Source organism: Podarcis bocagei (genome assembly GCF_964188305.1).
Source record: "Podarcis bocagei genome assembly, chromosome: 5".
Classification (NCBI taxonomy): Eukaryota; Metazoa; Chordata; class Lepidosauria; order Squamata; family Lacertidae; genus Podarcis; species Podarcis bocagei.
The window spans coordinates 3,915,939-3,936,806 of NC_138129.1; the positions used below are offsets into that span (position 1 = coordinate 3,915,939).

General features: G+C 46.5%; 1 protein-coding gene across 3 annotated transcripts in view; it reads right to left on the reverse strand.

Moving 5' to 3' along the window:
• TTLL9 (tubulin tyrosine ligase like 9) overlaps positions 1–16,608 on the reverse strand; it is a 57,419-nt gene extending 40,811 nt beyond the window's left edge. For all 3 annotated transcript variants that reach the window (XM_081196449.1, XM_081196450.1, XM_081196448.1), the window contains exons 1-3: positions 16,498–16,608; positions 11,427–11,473; positions 533–625 (exon numbers count right to left, since the gene is read on the reverse strand). In XM_081196449.1, the coding sequence (XP_081052575.1) occupies positions 533–625; positions 11,427–11,473; positions 16,498–16,512 (155 nt within the window). In that variant the 5' untranslated portion in view covers positions 16,513–16,608. The remainder of the gene's footprint in view (positions 1–532; positions 626–11,426; positions 11,474–16,497) is intronic.
• Positions 16,609–20,868: the final 4,260 nt, after the last annotated feature.

Sequence of the window (20,868 nt, forward strand, 5' to 3'; positions counted from 1 at the left end):
CAGAGGTGGTTGCGCTCCCTGCCCTTAGTAACAGTGTGCAGAGAAGACAATGTATTTCTCTGGGACTGAAGCCAGAAGAAGGGGCTGCTGGGAGCGATGAGAGAATCCCAGTGAACTACGACTCTTTTGTTTAGTGCTGACTGTGTGCATTGTTCTCTGAGCATGTGCAAATGTCTGAAAACTGTGTGTGTATGTGCAATCTCCTTCCTGAAAGCTATCCCTGGTAGGAATTTCAGAATCCATTTTTCCCCCAGCACACAAAAAGAGGAGGAAGCTTCATCTTGGCTGGGGTGAAATCAACACACATATTACACATATTAAAAAAAACGTTGTGAAAATGCTTTTAAAAAAATGTTTTGAAAAATATATTGAATTTACCATAGCTCACCGTCGCCATCTAGTGTAACGTTTGAATAATGTGCATTACAACCCACTTAAAACGTTTTATTTGCAGCTGTATAGCGGAGTCCTGGAAGACCTGCAGACCTTTTGCCACCCATCACGCCCTTAAGAAGAAAACCGCAAGCCTTACTCTTTCACTTCAACCCATCCTGGTCGCTGTCGAAGGACGTCTAAAATGGTGTTTGTAAGGGCACACTTGAACCGTATGCAAGCTCGGGGTTCTCTGTGTATAAGCAAGACACATGGATCCCGTTAGATGATGATGATATGATAATAATAATAATAATAATAATAATAATAATAATAATAATAATAAATTTTATTTATATCCCGCCCTCCCCAGCCAAAGCCGGGCTCAGGGCGGCTAACAACAATCAAATAATCAGTCAAATAATCACACAATCTAAAAATATTTCATTATAAAAATTAATTAAATCAAATTGATGGCAACCAATTAAGCAGAATTATGTGCAGGTTGCCAGAGGAGGGAGTCAGGCTGCGCCCTGACCAAAGGCCTGGTGGAACAACTCTGTCTTGCAGGCCCTGCGGAAAGATGTCAGGTCCCGCAGGGCCCTAGTCTCTTTTGACAGAGCATTCCACCAGTTTGGAGCTGCAGCCGAGAAGGCCCTGGCTCTAGTTGAGGCCAGCCTAACCTCTCTGAGGCCTGGGACCTTGAGGATGTTATTATTTGCAGACCGTAGGTTTCTCTGAGGGGCATACCAGGAGAGGCGGTCCCGTAGGTACGAGGGTCCTAGGCCGTATAGGGCTTTAAAGGTTAAAACCAGCACCTTAAACCTGATCCTGTACTCCACCGGGAGCCAGTGCAGCTGGTATAATACCGGATGAATGTGCTCTCGCAGCGAAGACCCCATAAGGAGTCTCGCCGCGGCATTCTGCACCCGCTGGAGTTTCTGGGTCAGTCTCAAGGGCAGCCCCACGTAGAGCGAGTTACAATAATCCAGTCTGGAGGTGACCGTCGCATGGATCACAGTGGCTAGGTCAGGACGAGAGAGATAAGGGGCCAACTGCTTAGCTTGGCGGAGATGAAAAAATGCCGCCTTTGTTATAGCTGTAATCTGCGACTCCATAGAGAGGGAGGTATCGAAGATTACACCCAAACTCTTAACGGCCGGTGCTGGCACTAATTGCACCCCCGCAAGAGATGGGAGTTGCCCCCTCGATCCCATATCGTCCCGCCCCAGCCAGAGGACCTCTGTCTTCGAAGGATTTAACTTCAACCGGCTCCCACGTAACCATCCAGCCACAGCTTCCAGACATCTGGTCAGTGTGTCTGGGGCCGAGTCAGGATGGCCATCCATCAACAGATAGAGTTGGGTGTCATCAGCATACTGATGGCAACCCAGCCCAAAACTCCGGACAAGCTGGGCGAGGGGGCGCATAAAGATGTTAAAAAGCATCGGGGAGAGAATTGCACCCTGAGGCACTCCACACACCAAGGAGTGGCGTGATGACAATTCCCCCCCAAGCGCCACCCTCTGTCCCCGACCAGAGAGAAACGAGCGCAGCCATTGAAGGACTGTGCCCTGGATCCCCACGTCGGCAAGGCGGTGGTCCAGGAGTTCGTGATCGACCATGTCAAAGGCTGCTGACAGATCTAGAAGAATCAGCAGCCCTGACCCGCCTCGATCCAGCTGCCTGCGGAGATCATCTGTTAGGGCGACCAGAGCCGTCTCGGTCCCATGACCAGCGCGGAAGCCGGACTGGAATGGGTCCAGAGCAGATGTTTCATCCAGAAACCTACCAAGCTGTTCAGCAACCGCTCTCTCAATCACCTTACCCAGGAATGGAAGATTCGAGACCGGGCAGAATTGTATTTATATCCCACCCTCCCCAGCTGAAGCCGGGCTCAGAGCAGCTAACAACAATAAAAGTAACACAGTTTACATAATGCATTCAATTCAATAAAACATTGTGCTATAATAAAATCTGCTGGCATTTTAAAGTTTAAGCTATAGTTTTCTTTTTGTGTATATATATTGTGGGCGTATTCATACAACCTATTAACAGTTCTAGTTGCTGTCTTGACCCAGCTCCAGGGCAGCGGTGCACTGCATTGCAAATAAGTCATCTGTTAATCTCTCTCTCTCTCTCTCTCTCTCTCTCTCTCTCTCTCTCACCTAGCAAATTACACAACAAATGCAATTAAGGTGTGTTTAAAGGGCGGTGGTGTCTCTGGCAGGGAGGAAGATGCAAAATGCTCACTCTCCAGACCTTAGAGCAGCCTTCCCCAGCCTAGAGCGCGGCAGATGTTTTGGACTACATCTCCCATCAGCCCCTGCCAGCTTGGCCACGATGGATGAGGGTCGTGGGCTTCCTAAATCTAAGCTATGCAGCTGCAGCAGAACTGTAAAGGCACTTCTAAGTCAGTTTTGTTTCGTAAGTTGCTTAGTGGTTCCATGACTATTAAGCAGTATATAAATGCCGTGAAATAAATAAATAAATAAAACACACTACTAGCCTGTAGCAGTAGCAATTTACCTGTCGCAGAACTTCCGCCAAAGAATTATTGGACTCCTACAAAAGCCTGCCATGTATTGTTTATGAATCCGCTTCTCGTTTATTTTTATTTATTTCTTTTAATTTTTACTCACAGTTTTCAATAGTTTTACAGTCATTCTAACATATCAAAACTCGACTTCCTTCCTCCTCTTTCTGTGGTCCCTTAAAATTAATTTTTTTACAAATTAACCTAACTTATTCTCTTATTCATCTGCTTTAAATATATGCTCTTACAAAACCGCAGGTCATTACAATAATCCTGCCTATGTCCTTATCTGTTTACAGTTTGTTTGTAAATATTCAATAAACCGTTTCCATTCTTTTATAAAAAGTTTGTTATCTTGATTTCTTATTTTTCTGGTAAGTTTCACCATTTCTGTATATTCTGACTCCAGCTACAAAAGTGGAGGCTGTTGAACAGATTCTTGGGCTGAAGAATTGTTCACGGAGGATTGAGAGAGCTGTTGCTGTTATTGATATCATTGTTCTATCTTTAGTTTTAGATCTTATGATTTACGTGGAAATTGTTTCCATTTGGTTGTGTACGTTTTGTTGTGTTTTATTTATTGCTTATGACTTCTGTTATGTTTGTAGTTATGTAAATCTTGCCATGTTGTAAGCCGCCTTGAACATAGCTTCAACAACAGAAAGGCGGCATACATATAAAATGATGATGATGATGATGATGATGTTCCATAAGTTTTTGTATCCATTCTTCTTTTGCTAATTTTTCTCATTTCTCAAACACCATCCTGAACTTACTCTGTCACACCTTTGTGGCTTGTTTGCAAGGCACATGAGACCCAAATGGAAATAGGAAAGGTGAGTTTTCCACTCCATGTGGCAGAAAAAGGGCTTGTGTAATATAATAATAATAATAATAATAATAATAATAATAATAATAATAATAATAATAATAATAAATTTTATTTATACCCTGCCCTCCCTGGCCAGAGATGGGCTCAGGGCAGCTAACACCAATAAAATCACAGTAAAAACAGAATGGGGGGGACCCCAATTTAAAATACTGGTTAAAATGCAATTTAAAAAGCAGCCTCATTTTAAAAGTAGCCCATAGATCAAAACCATAAGGGGAGGGCAACATAAGGGTCAGACTGAGTCCAAACCAAAGGCCAGGCGGAACAGCTCTGTCTTGCAGGCCCTGCGGAAAGATGTCAAGTCCCGCAGAGCCCTGGTCTCTTGTGACAGAGCGCTCCACCAAGTCGGGGCCAGTACTGAAAAGGCCTTGGCCCTAGTTGAGACCAATCTGACCACCTTGCAACTTGGGACCTCCAAAGTGTTCTCATTTGTGCACCTTAAAGTGCTCCGCGGGGCATACCAGGAGAGGCGGTCCCGTAGGTACGAGGGTCCTAGGCTGCATAGGGCTTTAAAGGTCAAAACCAGCACCTTAAACCTGACCCTATACTCCACCGGGAGCCAGTGCAGTTGGTAAAGCACTAGGCTCAGGAGCCAAAGCAGCCACACAGCTGAGAGACTGGGCATTCCTGGAGGTGGGGCAGTGAATTGCAAAGCCCCCACCCTGACCCCCGCTTTTAAGTCGCTTCTCTGTCTCGAAAGAAGTGCTCCATGCAGATGAGAAGATTTGATGAACACCCCAGCCATGGGAACAGAGAAGCTCTTTCGATCCAGGCAATATCTGCTAATTATAAGGCATCTCCTTCCTTTTGCTTAACCATCCTTTCACTTTGAACATGACAAACTATCCCTGGCAGGAGGGACTTTCACAATTGTTATCAAAATAATGCGAGACGACTGAGCCTCGGCATATGGGGAATGTTTGGAGGAGTCCCAGCTCAAATTATACGCCGCCTACCTGAAATGTATTTCAATGCAGATTCCAGCTGCCTGGGTTTGAGGCCAGGAATGGCAAGCAGGCAGCGCTAATCAAGAGGCAGCAATGGCCGGACTTGGTTTAAGGCAGATTCCTATCCCCTGTTTTTCAGTGTCTGCCGGCCTTCCACAGCATTTCTGTTGACAGATGTCCTTTGTTTTACTGCCAGACTTGTCAGTACATCCGGTTGGCAGGTGAAAACTGTCTCCTGTTTTTGTGTGTGTCCCTCTTTTAGGTAACACAACTTGCCAGGATAGGTTTGCGTACACAGTGGCAACTGGCAGGGCAGCAGTTGAAGAAGGAGCAAAAAGGGTTTTCTTGTGTGTGTGTGTTTCTTTGTGGCTGATTAGCTGTTTTCCCTGTGTAAAGGTCAGAAGGGGCAGGGTTTCTGTTGAGGCAGGGGATTAGCTGTGGGAGGAGCTTATCAGAGTTTGCAGGGCAGTAGTTGAAGAAGGAGCAAAAGGGGTTTTCTTGTGTGTGTGTGTTTCTTTGCGGCTGATTAGCTGTTTTCCCTGTGTAAAGGTCAGAAGGGGCAGGGTTTCTGTTGAGGCAGGGGATTAGCTGTGGGAGGAGCTTATCAGAGTTTGCAGGGCAGCGGCGCGCGCCTAGCGGCGCACGCAGTTATACCCATCTTTTAGATTTAGGGGAGCTAGTCTCAAACGTTTGTTGGGGGAGACCTAGGTTTTTTTTGTGAGGGAAGTTATTTGTCCTGTCTTCAAGCTTTTTATGATGGAGGACCTCTGTAGCCACCCCCAACGACACGATCTCAAGATGGAAGGGGAGGGAACAGCTGCAGTCGCCTGCGATTCCTGCGCAATGTTTGCCATCTTGCCAAAGGTTGCAGGCAGCTTTACGTGCAGCAATTGCATGTTGATTGCCCTTTTAAAAGACAAAGTCCAGCAACTGGAGGAACGTGTAGCTACGCTCCAAAGAATTAGAGAGCTGGAGCTCTTCTTGGAAGCAACAGAGCACACCGTCCCCACCAAGGAGGAGACAGGGGACTCCCCTGAGAAGGAGGATAGTTCACCAACACAGGAGCCAGATATATGGAGAAACGTGACTCAAAGAAGTAGGAGGCCCAGGGTTCACTCTGATTGTTTAGAAATACACAATCGCTTTGAGGTCCTCTCCCCTAGCATGGAAGATGAAGAGCAGACTCCATTTGAGGATCTCTCCCTCATTACAGTTGATCAGGTATATGAAGACGAGCAGCAAAGTCAGTCCTCAGGGAATGTGCAGGCGACCTTGGAACGGACAGCTCACGGAAGAACCCCGACCAAACCCAAGAGGAGGCGTGTAGTGGTGATAGGGGATTCCCTACTGAGGGGAACAGAAGCAGTGATCTGTGGGCCTGACAAGATGTCTCGGGAAGTGTGCTGTCTCCCCGGGGCTAAGATCCAAGATGTAACTGAACGACTGCAAGGAATCATAAAACCCACTGACAAATACCCCTTCCTCTTGGTTCATGTGGGAACCAATGACACTGCAAGCAACAGCCTCCAGAAGATCAAAAGAGACTACGAGGCTCTTGGCAGGAAATTGAAGCAACTAAATGCACAAATTGTCATCTCATCTGTCCTCCCAGTTGAACGACGTGGCCCAGGGAGAGAGGGGAAAATAGTGGAAGTGAACAGCTGGCTTCGCAAATGGTGTAAACAGGAACAGTTTGGATTCTTAGATCACGGACTGCAGTTTCTTGAAGATGGACTTCTGGCAAGTGATGGGCTGCACCTCACAACGGTTGGGAGAAATGTTTTTGCCAAAAATCTCAGAAACCTCATCAGGAGGGCTTTAAACTGACTAATGTGGGGGAGGGAGACAGTGCTCCTGAAGGTAGGAGTCTATCAATTAATGAAGATGATCATCCAAATGTCATAGACCAAATGGAGCAAACAGCACGCGGACCTAGTGGTGGGAGGAAAAAATCCTTAAATAAGAGACACGGGGGAATGATTAATGGACTTCAATGTCTGTACACTAATGCGCAAAGCATGGGAAATAAACAAGATGAGCTTGAGCTCTTGGTACAGCAAACTAAATATGACATAATAGGCATCACTGAAACCTGGTGGGATAAGTCCCACGATTGGAATGTAATAATGGGGGGATACAATTTATTTCAGAGAAACAGACCAGACAAGAAAGGAGGAGGAGTGGCGTTATATGTCAGGGATGTGTATACCTGTGAAGAGATCCAAGATTTAGAACCTCAAAGCCAAAGTGAGAGCATTTGGGTCAAAATTAAGGGAGAGAAGAATAACAGAGACCTCATTGTGGGAGTTTACTATAGATCCCCAAGCCAAACGGAGGACATAGATGATGCCTTCCTGGAACAGATGGCCAAGCATGCAAAAGGAAGGGAGATAGTAGTAATGGGGGACTTCAATTACCCGGATATTTGTTGGACGTCAAACTCAGCCAAGAGCATAAGGTCAAACAGATTCCTCACTGGCCTTGCAGACAACTTCATTGTCCAGAAAGTGGGAGAAGCAACAAGAGGAACAGCCATTTTAGATCTGGTCCTAACCAATGTTGATGACTTGGTTAGTGGGGTAGATGTGGAAGGATCATTAGGCGCGAGTGATCATGCTCTTCTGAAGTTTACTATACAGTGGAAAGGAGCAGCCAAGCATACTAGGACTCAATTTCTTGACTTTAAGAAAGCCGACTTCATAAAACTTAGGGAAGTGCTGGGTGAGATCCCATGGACAGCAATACTAAAAGGAAAGGGAGTTCATGATGGCTGGGAGTTTGTTAAGAGGGAGATAGTAAAAGCACAACGTCAGGCAATACCATTGAGACGGAAACATGGAAGGTGCCTAAAGAAGCCAGGGTGGCTATCTAAAGAACTTTTAACTGAATTAAGATTAAAAAAGGATGTGTACAAAAAATGGAAAAGGGGGGAAACCACCAAAGAGGAATTCAAACAAATAGCCAGCACGTGTAGACACAAAGTCAGAAAAGCTAAAGCACAGAATGAACTCAGGCTTGCTAGAGAGGTTAAAAGCAACAAAAAAGGCTTTTATGGGTATGTTCGTAGCAAAAGGAAGAACAAAGAAACAGTGGGGTCACTCAGAGGAGAAGATGGTGAAATGCAAACAGGGGACACAGAAAGGGCTGAACTCCTCAATGCCTTCTTTGCCTCAGTCTTCTCCGATAAAGAAAACAATGCCCGACCTGAAGAATTTGGAGCAAATGATTCAGCAAAGGAAACACAGCCCAGAATAACTAAGCAGATAGTACAAGAATACTTGGCTAGTTTAGATGTATTCAAGTCTCCAGGGCCAGATGAACTGCATCCAAGAGTATTAAAAGAACTGGCAGATGTGATCTCAGAACCACTGGCAGTCATCTTTGAGAATTCCTGGAGAACAGGCGAAGTCCCGGCAGACTGGAGGAGGGCAAATGTTGTCCCTATTTTCAAAAAGGGGAAAAGAGAGGACCCAAATAATTACCGCCCAGTCAGTCTGACATCAATACCAGGGAAGATTCTGGAGCAGATCATTAAGCAAACAGTCTGTGAGCACCTAGAAAGGAATGCTGTGATCACCAATAGTCAGCATGGATTTCTGAAAAATAAGTCATGTCAGACTAACCTGATCTCGTTTTTTGACAGAATTACAAGCCTGGTAGATGAAGGGAACTCAGTGGATGTAGCCTACCTTGATTTCAGCAAGGCATTTGACAAGGTGCCCCATGATATTCTTGTAAAGAAGCTGGTAAAATGCGGTCTTGACTATGCTACCACTCAGTGGATTTGTAACTGGCTGACTGACCGAACCCAAAGGGTGCTCATCAATGGTTCCTCTTCATCCTGGAGAAGAGTGACTAGTGGGGTGCCACAGGGTTCTGTCTTGGGCCCGGTCTTATTCAACATCTTTATCAACGACTTGGATGATGGACTCAAGGGCATCCTGATCAAATTTGCAGATGACACCAAACTGGGAGGGGTGGCTAACACCCCAGAGGACAGGATCACACTTCAAAACGATCTTGACAGATTAGAGAACTGGGCAAAAACAAACAAGATGAATTTTAACAGGGAGAAATGTAAAGTATTACACTTGGGCAAAAAAAATGAGAGGCACAAATACAAGATGGGTGACACCTGGCTTGAGAGCAGTACATGTGAAAAGGATCTAGGAGTCTTGGTTGACCACAAACTTGACATGAGCCAACAGTGTGACGCGGCAGCTAAAAAAGCCAATGCAATTCTGGGCTGCATCAATAGGAGTATAGCATCTAGATCAAGGGAAGTAATAGTGCCACTGTATTCTGCTCTGGTCAGACCACACCTGGAGTACTGTGTCCAGTTCTGGGCACCACAATTCAAGAAGGACACTGACAAACTGGAACGTGTCCAGAGGAGGGCAACCAAAATGGTCAAAGGCCTGGAAACGATGCCTTATGAGGAACGGCTAAGGGAGCTGGGCATGTTTAGCCTGGAGAAGAGGAGGTTAAGGGGTGATATGATAGCCATGTTCAAATATATAAAAGGATGTCACATAGAGGAGGGAGAAAGGTTGTTTTCTGCTGCTCCAGAGAAGCGGACACGGAGCAATGGATCCAAACTACAAGAGAGAAGATTCCACCTAAACATTAGGAAGAACTTCCTGACAGTAAGAGCTGTTCGACAGTGGAATTTGCTGCCCAGGAGTGTGGTGGAGTCTCCTACTTTGGAGGTCTTTAAGCAGAGGCTTGACAACCATATGTCAGGAGTGCTCTGATGGTGTTTCCTGCTTGGCAGGGGGTTGGACTCGATGGCCCTTGTGGTCTCTTCCAACTCTATGATTCTATGATTCTATGATTCTATGATTCTATGGTGTGCCTTGGGATTGGTAGGGCAGAAGGCAGGGAGGCCAACAGTAGGTGGCGCCAGAGCCAACGTGAGGAAGAGCCAACTAATTCTGGTTTCATTCTCTTCCTCCTCCCTGTTGACTTCTACAAAGACAAAACGGAGACTAAATAGGAGGAAGCTGACAGCTCCCTGGAATTAGCTATAAGTAAGAAGAAAGTGTTAGGTTTCTGTTATGCCACTGTGCAGTGCTTGGAGTCACAAGACTCTGTTTACATTCCAGACTGTTGGAAGTCTCACGGGAGACAGATGTTGATGTTACTGATTTCCTGGTTTTTTGTTCCAGTGTTGTTCACTGACTCTCACAGAGAGCAGATGCATATTCTTTTCTGTCCTAGTTAGAACAAATGTAGCAATGTAGCACATATTTCCATCTCCTTCTGCTGCTTGGATACTCTGCGTAATAGGAACGTGCCTGAAGCCTCATCAAAGGCTTAGGTTGTTAATCACACGTCCGAGGAGGAGAGCCTGATGGATTCGGAAGACTCAACTGGAGGAGTAGCTCAGTCGAACAGAGATTCTGACAGAAAGCAGGCAGGTAGGGGCTGGCTGAGAGCAGGCCGAGGTTGGTGGGGCAGGGAACCAGCCTCCACTGTGTGTGCAGGAAGATGGAATCATAGAATTGTAGAGTTCAAAGGGACCCCAAGGGTCATCCAGTCCAACCCCATGCAATGCTTGAATCCTGCCCACAGCCGTCCCTGAGTGGCCTCGAACCACCAACCTTCTGGTTAACATAGAGATCTCCACAGGCAAGATAGGCAAGTTGTAGTTTTGTGGGATTATAACTTTAGCGGAGTTTGTTGCAGACGTGTTTGCGGTTTACCCCTGAGAAATACCTGACATAATATAATAATAATTTATTATTTATACCCTGCCCATCTGGCTGGGTTGCTGGGAGGGCGTTCTACACGGTGGGTGCCACCACCGAGAAGGCCCTCTGCCTGGTTCCCTGTAACTTGGCTTCTCGCAGGGAGGGAACCGCCAGAAGGCCCTCGGAGCTGGACCTCAGTGTCCGGGCAGAATGATGGGGGTGGAGATGCTCCTTCAGGTATACAAGACCGAGGCCGTTTAGGACTTTAAAGGTCAGCACCAACACTTTGAATTGTGCTTGGAAACGTACTGGGAGTCAATGAAGATCTTTCAAGACCGGTGTTATGTGGTCTCGGTGGCCGCTCCCAGTCACCAGTCTGCCATATTCTGGATTAATTGCAGTTTCCGAGTCACCTTCAAAGGCAGCCCCATGTAGAGTGCATTGCAGTAGTCCAAGCGGGAGATAACTAGAGCATGCACCACTCTGGCAAGACAGTCCGCGGGCAGGTAGGGTCTCAGCCTGCGTACCAGATGGAGCTGGTAAACAGCTGCCCTGGACACAGAATGGACCTGCACCTCCATGGACAGCTGTGAGTCCAGAATGACTCCCAGGCTGCGCACCTGGTCCTTCAGGGCACAGTTACCCCATTCAGGACCAGGGAGTCCTCCACACCCACCCGCCCCGTCCCCCAAGAACAGTACTTCTGTCTTGTCAGGATTCAACCTCAATCCATTAGCTGCCATCCATCCTCCATTGTGGAGAAATGCCTAAAAATCACCCCAGCACACATTTCGGCTTTTCAAAGCGATGGAAAAATCTACACTTTTCTTGCATCAAAAATCTTAACGTCGGTTTATGTTTGGAATACAACTCCCTGCACTCTGCCTATTACAGCAGAGAGTCCACAAAAATACACCAGGCCCCAGAGGAAACAATTTTTAAATTATTTGATCAGATGTGGGATTGGGGGACAACCAACCACTCACCGTTCTTTCAGTTTTTGGTAACCATAAGGCCCTTTGTAGTTTACGTTCTGCAACGAGATAAAAAGAAAAGCAAATTAAATTGGAATGTGAAATAATGAGTATCCTAAAAAACCAAAAAAAACAACTCCTCTGTTATGATGAGGTACTCTCAAATATAATGCAAGACATCAGAAATATTTTTTTCTTCCGTTTTACGAGGAAATGGCGACTAAAAATGAGATGGTAGTTCCTAAAAACGTGATACCATGACCCAGAAATTTGAAATATTCTGTTTGGCTCTGTCTCTTATATCACTCAGTCTATAAAAGAAAGTATATTAGTGATACAATATTTTACACTTTCTCTCTCCTTCCAAAAGAAGCCAGGGGTCTGGCAAGCCCTGCTGCAAATTCTTGCAAAACAACTCACGGCTTGTTTTTGCTTTTCTCCCTCCCTCCCTCCCTTGTGGAAGATAAAATGGTGTTGGGTGGGGAGGGGACATGGAGTGAAGGGATAAATTGTTTTACAGTAAATTGTAAATTACAACGTACATATTGCCATCTTCATTTGGGTGGCCTCAAAAAAAGCAGCTAATAACTTTAATCAGTTAATTTACCAATTAGCTAAAGGTAAGGGAAAAGGGACCCCTGACCATTAGGTCCAGTCGCGGATGACTCTGGGGTTGCAGCGCTCATCTCGCTTTACTGGCCGAGGGAGCCGGCGTACAGCTTCCGGGTCATGTGGCCAGCATGACTAAGCCGCTTCTGGCGAACCAGAGCAGCGCACGGAAATACCTTTTACCTTCCTGCCAGACCGATACCTATTTATCTACTTACACTTTGACGTGCTTTCGAACTGCTAGGTTGGCAGGAGCTAGAACTGAGCAATGGGAGTTCACCCAGCCACGGGGATTCAAACCTTCTGACCTTCCAATCAGCACGCTTTGGTCTATCTATGCCAATAAAATGATGCCTTTAAGATACCTCCAGAATCAGAGGCGCCTTCTTTGAGTACCAGTCACTATGGCACAAAAGTGGGTGAGGCCCTGGCTTGTGGGATTCCCATAAGGCATCGGGTTGGCCACTGTGGGGGTAGGGGATACTAGACGAGACATGCCAAGGAAAAATAAGAAAAGGGGGGAAAGTCCCACCATCTCTACATTCTGCCCTTGGCACACACATAATTTTACCAGGCCCTTGTTTTGCCCTTAAGAACAGGGATATTCTGCTCCAGCAGAGCTGAACAAGACACAGTCATTTTAATAGCGGGAACCGCTACCATTGTGTGCCATGAACATCAACAGGAGTCTTCTTGCAGGACCACTTTTGCACAATAAGCACCCAATGCTCGTCCCCAGCGCTAGCATGGGCTGCTTAATGGTCTGAGCAGTCAACGTCTCGTCTGGGAAGAAGGAACAGGGCGCTACTCCCCGTGACTGCAAGGCGTCTGGATCACAAGGTCCCAGGTATGCCTTGAAAGATTCCATTAATGGTGTCTCCAAAAAATTTTACACATCACTTGGGAAGACAGGTGAACTAATACCAGTTACTGGAAGAAGCAAAGATCACCAGTGTTGAAGCAATGATTCTTCAACATCAGTCTTGTTGGACTGGTCATGTTGTGCGGATGCCTGATGATCGTCTTTCAAGGCAACTACTCTATTCCGAACTTAAAAATGGAAAGCGTAATGCCGGTGGTCAACAAAAGAGGTTTAAAGACTGTCTCAAGGCAAATCTTTAAAAATGTAGTATGAACACCGACAACTGGGAAACACTGGCCTGCAAGCGCTCCAATTGGAGAACAGCCTTTACCAAAGGTGTCATGGACTTTGAAGACACTTGAACTCAGGACAAAAGGGAGGAACATGCTAAGAGGAAGGCATGTTTGGCAAACCCTCACCATAATCAACTTCCGCCCGGAAACCTATGTCCCCACTGTGGTAGGGCATGTGGATCTAGAATTGGCCTCCACAGTCACTTATGGACACACTGTTAAGACCGTGTTCATGGAAGACAATCTTATTGGGTTACGAGTGATCACCAAAGAAGAAGATTCCTTGAGTTGTCGGGTACCTGACTGCCTTGACTGTCATGTGGATCAGGCCGTCGCATCGCATCAAGGCAACTGAGCGCATCTCTAAGATCACATTCTGAACACGTATTTGTCTTCCTGTTTGTCATGCACAGCCCATACTTCTCTTCCCTCCTGGTAATGTTTTCGTTGTGCTGACGATACCACATTCTCTGAGTACTGAAGCTGCGATACTCTGTGGTTGGGGAACATATGATACCTCTTTCTCCGCCAGATCGCGCATTCGCTGCAATTGAGACTGCTGAATGAGACGTGATTGTCACAGACACCCACTCAGTGTTTGTTTGCTCATATGGACAGCATTTTGAAATATTGTACTGAATAATTCTGAGGCTGACAAAAAAGATCCAATGAGACGGATGACATCCACAGACGCCCCAGCTGTCCTTGTTTACCAGCGACAGTTCCTGGTCAAAGCACTGCCCCAGTTTTTTTAGGGTGGGTTGGATGCCATGGTAAAAATTTCTTTGCGCAAGTGGATAAGAGCTGCTGCCATGTTGCAGGGTTAAGCTCCCTCCCCAGGACTCCAGTGGCGAAATCACAGAGTGCGCTAAATCTTGGCTCTAGCGAAGGTCAATGGCTGCACGTGAACAATTAAGGGCCAAACCATACACAGAAAGTCTTTGCTCTTCACTGCCACAAGTTTTGAAATACAGTATTAACAGAAGCCATGGGGATCGTATGGATCATAGAATCAGAGATTGGTAGAGCTGATCACCTCATCTGTCTCCAGAGAAATCTCTATGTGGGACAAGAAGCTACAGTTAGAACTGGATGTGGAACAACTGATTGGTTCAAAATTGGGAAAGGAGTACGACAAGGCTGTATATTGTCTCCCTGCTTATTTAACTTATATGCAGAATTCATCATGCGAAAGGTTGGGCTGGATGAATCCCACAAGCCAGAATTAAGATTGCCAGAAGAAATATCAACAACCTCAGATATGCAGATGACACAACCTTGATGGCAGAAAGTGATGAGGAATAAAATAAGCTTTTAATGAGGGTGAAAGAGGAGAGCGCAAAATATGGTCTGAAGCTCAACATCAAAAAAACCAAGATCATGGCCACTGGTCCCATCACCTCCTGGCAAATAGAAGGGGAAGAAATGGAGGTAGTGAGAGATTTTACTTTCTTGGGCTACATTATCACTGCAGATGGTGACAGCAGTCACGAAATTAAAAGACGCCTGCTTCTTGCGAGAAAAGCAACGACAAACCTAGACAGAAGCTTAAAAAGCAGAGACATCACCTTGCCGACACAGGTCTGTATAGTTAAAGCTATGGTTTTCCCAGTAGTGATGTATGGAAGTGAGAGCTGGACCATAAAGAAGGCTGATCGCCAAAGAATTGATGCTTTTGAATTCTGGTGCTGGAGGAGACTCTTGAGAGTCCCATGGACTGCAAGAAGATCAAACTTCTCCATTCTGAAGGAAATCAGCCCTGAGTGCTCACTGGAAGGACAGATCCTGAAGCTGAGGCTCCAAGACTTTGGCCACCTCATGAGTAGAGAAGACTTTCTGGAAAAGACCCTGATGTTGGGAAAGATGGAGGGCACAAGGAGAAGGGGACAACAGAGGACGAGATGGTTGGACAGTGTTCTCGAAGCTACCAGCATGAGTATGACCAAACTGCGGGAGGCAGTAGATGACAGGAGTGCCTGGCGTGCTCTGGTCCAGGGGGTCATGAAGAGTCAGACACGACTAAACAACAACAACAAGAGCTGGAAGGGACCCCAGAGCCACAATGCTGGTGAAGAAGGGATTCAACTTTCCCCACTACACCATTTTCTGTTTGCAAACTACCCTCCCCCTCAGATATACTGTCTGGCCTGTGGGGGGAAACTTGCAGGAATATTTTGGGGCAAACAGCAGGTTGGGGGTGGTAGTGTAATCTGAGCTGAGAAAAGAGCATAGGAGAAGCATGGCTCCTCGCCCACCCGCCCCCCACCCTCTGCTCTGTGTGGCTGCCATTAATATTTTAAGAAAAACTGCAGGAGGTCCTGACCACCGGCCTCCCATGGCTTGTCTGATTTGCTGCTAAGAAGGCTCCACGCAGCAGGCAGCCTGCTGTTTTGGATACTACAGCTACTGCCAAGGCATATTCTATGAGAACCCCTGAGAACACATTATTATGGGATATTGTAGGCCACCCCTGCTTTTCCCAGGAGGTTTTTCTCTTGTAGCTGTTAAAGAAGTGGACTAAAGTAAGGTTACCAGACTTTTTTCAATGAATCCAGGGACACTTATTGTTTGCTATGTGCATGTGAATGCTGAGAAAGCTGTAAATACGGGGACTGTGCCCGGGAAACAGGGACATCTGGTGACTTTAGACTAAAGGGTATTTGCGCTAAAATAATCGTGCAGGGACGCGGGTGATGCTGTGGGTTAAACCACAGAGCCTAGGACTTGCCGATCAGAAGGTCGGCGGTTCGAATCCCCACGATGTGGTGAGCTCCCGTTGCTCGGTCCCTGCTCCTGCCAACCTAGCAGTTCGAAAGCAGTCAAAGTGCAAGTAGATAAACAGGTACCGCTCCGGCGGGAAGGTAAACGGCATTTCTGTGCGCTGCTCTGGTTCGCCAGAAGTGGCTTAGTCATGCTGGCCACATGACCTGGAAGCTGTACGCCGGCTCCCTCAGCCAATAAAGTGAGATGAGCGCCGCAACCCCAGAGTCGGTCACGACTGGACCTAACGGTCAGGGGTCCCTTTACCTTTAACCGTGCAGGAGGAGAGCCTATAGCAAAGCACTGGGCTCCACAATATGCTCTTATATGTGACAACTGGGGTGTCAGAATCAGGTCCCGATTTACATCTGTGCAAAGCTGGAGGGCGCATACCTAAACGGGAAAAGTTACTTCCTTGGAAATGTCACAAGACCATATGGAGAGGTACCCTAACCATCTACTCCCCTCCCCACCTTAATGCTCCCTCCCACCCAGTGTCCCCCTCCCCACCTAGCGTCCCCCCCCCAGCACCAACCCATTCATCCCTCCCGCCGCCCACCTTGTTCTTGGCCATGGCGCTCCTCTTTCTGCTCCGGAGGGGGAATCAGCCCAGAGCCGCCTCCGCCGCCATCCGGCGCGTCCCGTTCCCACGGCAACCGGGGCGGGGCTCGAGGCTGGTGGGCGGGGCCTGAGCTGGGGCGGGCGAGGCATGAATGGAGAGGAGGGGGAGGCGCGGAGTCCTTGCTTTGGGGGGGGGGCGGACTACTAATCGCAGGCAGGGTTGAACCCCGGAACGTGCCTTGAAACTGGGCAGAGCTCGGCACCTGCTGGAGCGCAGCGGGGCAAGAGTGCCTCTGAGCATGCCTGGAGTGCTTTTCGCCCCGGCGCTGCAGCCACCCCGCCCGCCTACGCGGCATACCTTAGGGAGATCAGAGAGGCGACGGGATGGAGGCAGGATTGAGCCCCACGCAAGGCATCTGTTCCTCCTCCTCCTTATTGTTTTTGGGTTATTGCTGTTGTTTTGCATATTGCCGAGCTGGAAATGAAATCCCTAAGCGGTTTGCCGAAACACAAGGGGTTTGCATTGGAAGAGTGCCTAAAAGCCAACGCTGGAGACAGGGCGCCTTAGTCACCGTTTCTCAGCCTGACTGACTGGGGACAAAATAGGATGTACGCTCCGAGATAATATGCAATGAATAAATGACAAGCAAGTTGGGCACCTTTAGGCTCCTGGAAGTTGTTGCAGGAATTTATGTATAGGTTGGGGGGGGGGGTTGCCCCTCCAGCAGATATCATGCACATGCAGCCCACTGCCAAAACCAGCACAATCGCTTTTGTGACTTTTGTGATTTGTCCCCACAAAACACTTGGTCACAGTTTCTTCCTATCTATTCAAAGGGCCTCTGCTGCACGATACCAAATGTAAGAATTCACTGATAAATGTACCTATGTACTGGCTCACTGGGAAAACTTCAGAAATTCATATAGACATGTGAGCTCAGCTACTCAGCAGCCCCTCTGCCTGAGTGATAATCCCTGGCCTCCTGATACCTGAGTGCCAGACAGGTAGCCATTCCAGAACTACCAAACCCAGATGAAGACAAAAGGGTGTGATAAACTTGGCTGGGAAACAGGGAAATGTAAAGATCTATTTTGTTACACTTGATAGATGTTTGGTGGAGGGCAAGGGGAACCATGGGGCAGGGTCCAGGATGCTCAGATTCTTGCCACCAGACCTCTCCTTTCATGATGTAACTGTGATGTATAAGTGGTGTAGTTTGGGGGGGGGTGTAACATGGGGATTAGCAGCTAATAAAAGTTTGGGTTCTCTTTTGTTTGGGGCTTCCATCTTGCTTCGTCTTGTTGTAAGTTGGAGTCCTGTCTCGACAGTTTCAATAAAGGCCAAGCCTTCTGGGTGCTGTTTTGCTCTAATATTCCTGGTTGGTGTCTTTGCTTTTCATCCAAGGGAGCCCTCTGATTTCTCCGTTAACAATGTCTACACAAACTTACCTGAGAGGAAGCTCTACTTCCTTGATAGGGCTTGCTTCTGAGTAAACAGGCAGAGCGTCAGGTTGCACTTAGAATCGCAGAGATGTCCAACCCCCTGAAATGCAGGAATCTTTTGCCCAACATGGGGCTCGATTCAAGGACCCTGATATTATGAGTCTCCTGCTCTACCGACTGAGCTATGAGGAAAAGTTAAGGAGTGCTTAATTTGGATGCTTGTGCGCCAAGTAACTGAAAACCCACAAGTGCTGACAACCACAACCATGGCAACTCCTTAAAAGAGCCCTGTAAGGTAGGTCAGTATTGTCAGCTGCATATTGGAGATGGCAGTTCATGACTGATATTATTATTATTATTATTATTATTATTATTATTATTATTATTATTATTATTATATCCCACGCATCTGGGCAGCTTCGAACACACATAAAAAAATAAAAACATCACACATTAATAGTAACCATCTAATCCAATATAAAAAGTCACAATAATTTTAAAATAAACAATTTATATCAAATAAAGCAATAATCCATTAGAACCCAATAGTAAACAGTAAAATTAAACACCAGCAGATAACAATTAAACACTTATCAATTACAATAAAGAATTGTTAATCTATAATCAATAAAAATAACAACAAATCACAATGCATAAAATACCACAAAACGTACAAAACCATGTAAAAGGATCAGACTGAGAAACAAGGGCACACAACTTATAAAATTATTTTTTTAAAAAAGAAAAAAGTTTTGACTCGGCAAGGCCTTCCAAGTGAACCACTGGGGTTTTTAGCCTTTGTGTGCCAGGGATGATCAAGGAAACCTAGAAACCAAAAGATGGATGCTGGAGAGAGGAACAACAAATGGCAGAGTTATCCAACAATCCAAGCTGGAAAAGCAGGAAGGGATGAGGCTTGGCTGGGTCAGGCAGCCAGACAAGGGCAAGAACCGGGTCTCCAGGGCCTCTGACAGTGAAGATGTTGGCTCCTTGCATAGTTCCTTGGTGAGGCAATTGCCAAGGGAGGCACCCAGGTAAACACCAGGTCAGCAAGATCAAGATTTCTGGGTTAGGGCACAGGAGAAGCCACACCCTGTCATCTTCAGACACCCAAACTTTCAGCTTGTCCACAAACCAGAGCAGATTGTGGATTTGCACCAAACTGGACACAGGGCTCCCTGTGTGGTCTGACCATGGCTGAATGGAGTGATGCTATTGTGGGGTGCCACAGGGTTCTGTCTTGGGCCCGGTCTTATTCAACATCTTTATCAACGACTTGGATGATGGACTCAAGGGCATCCTGATCAAATTTGCAGATGACACCAAACTGGGAGGGGTGGCTAACACCCCAGAGGACAGGATCACACTTCAAAATGACCTTGGCAGATTAGAGAACTGGGCCAAAACAAACAAGATGAATTTTAACAGGGAGAAATGTAAAGTATTGCACTTGGGCAAAAAAAATGAGAGGCACAAATACAAGATGGGTGACACCTGTCTTGAGAGCAGTACATGTGAAAAGGATCTAGGAGTCTTGGTTGACCACAAACTTGACATGAGCCAACAGTGTGACGCGGCAGCTAAAAAAGCCAATGCAATTCTGGGCCGCATCAATAGGAGTATAGCATCTAGATCAAGAGAAGTAATAGTGCCACTGTATTCTGCTCTGGTCAGACCTCACCTGGAGTACTGTGTCCAGTTCTGGGCACCACAGTTCAAGAAGGACACTGACAAACTGGAACGTGTCCAGAGGAGGGCAACCAAAATGGTCAAAGGCCTGGAAACGATGCCTTATGAGGAACGGCTAAGGGAGCTGGGCATGTTTAGCCTGGAGAAGAGGAGGTTAAGGGGTGATATGATAGCCATGTTCAAATATATAAAAGGATGTCACATAGAGGGGGGAGAAAGGTTGTTTTCTGCTGCTCCAGAGAAGCGGACACGGAGCAATGGATCCAAACTACAAGAAAGAAGATTCCACCTAAACATGAGGAAGAACTTCCTGACAGTAAGAGCTGTTCGACAGTGGAATTTGCTGCCAAGGAGTGTGGTGGAGTCTCCTACTTTGGAGGTCTTTAAGCAGAGGCTTGACAACCATATGTCAGGAGTGCTTTGATGGTGTTTCTTGCTTGGCAGGGGGTTGGACTCGATGGCCCTTGTGGTCTCTTCCAACTCTATGATTCTATGATTCTATTACTTCCCTTGGACTGGACACTGGACTTATGGACATAATGGACAGCAGCATTATGCTGCTGTTGCCCTCCGGTCCTGTCTGCAGGCTTCCCATTTGAGGACATCTGGTTTCAACCACTGTGAGAATAGAATCACAGAGTTGTAGAGTTGGAAGGGACCCAGAGGGTCATCCAGTCCACCCCCTGCAAGGTAGGAATATGCAGGTGGCCCACATAGGAACTGAACCCTGGGCCTTGGCATTATCAGCACCACCCTCTAACCACCTGAGCTAACTTTGGGGCAGCAAGCTCTTCTGATGCGCTTACTCGCTCCCATCAATAGAATTCGTGAGGATGGTGTCGTTCTGCAGCTTTAAAGGCAGAGCCAGCCAGCCTATAAGGATTGGAGAATCTTTAAAGAATATTTAGAAAACTATGGAATAAAAGGAAACATCTTGGCAGAATTAGACTGATCCCTGTATTGTATAAATATAAGTTTGTAGGGAGGTAAAAAGAAATTATATAAGAAATATGTAACTGTGCGGTATAAAGTAATGGATAAAGTACAGTGAGATTAATTGGAAGTCAGTTTTAATTTCCCCCCTATAAATTTTATAATTGTGCTCAATACCAGGAGTGTATATGATGATAATTATATTAATCTTCTTATATCTTATAGTGTGGTGGTTTGATTTTTCTGTTATTTGTTTGATTGTATGTTTGTTTACTTGTATGTACGTCTGTTTTTCATAAATGTA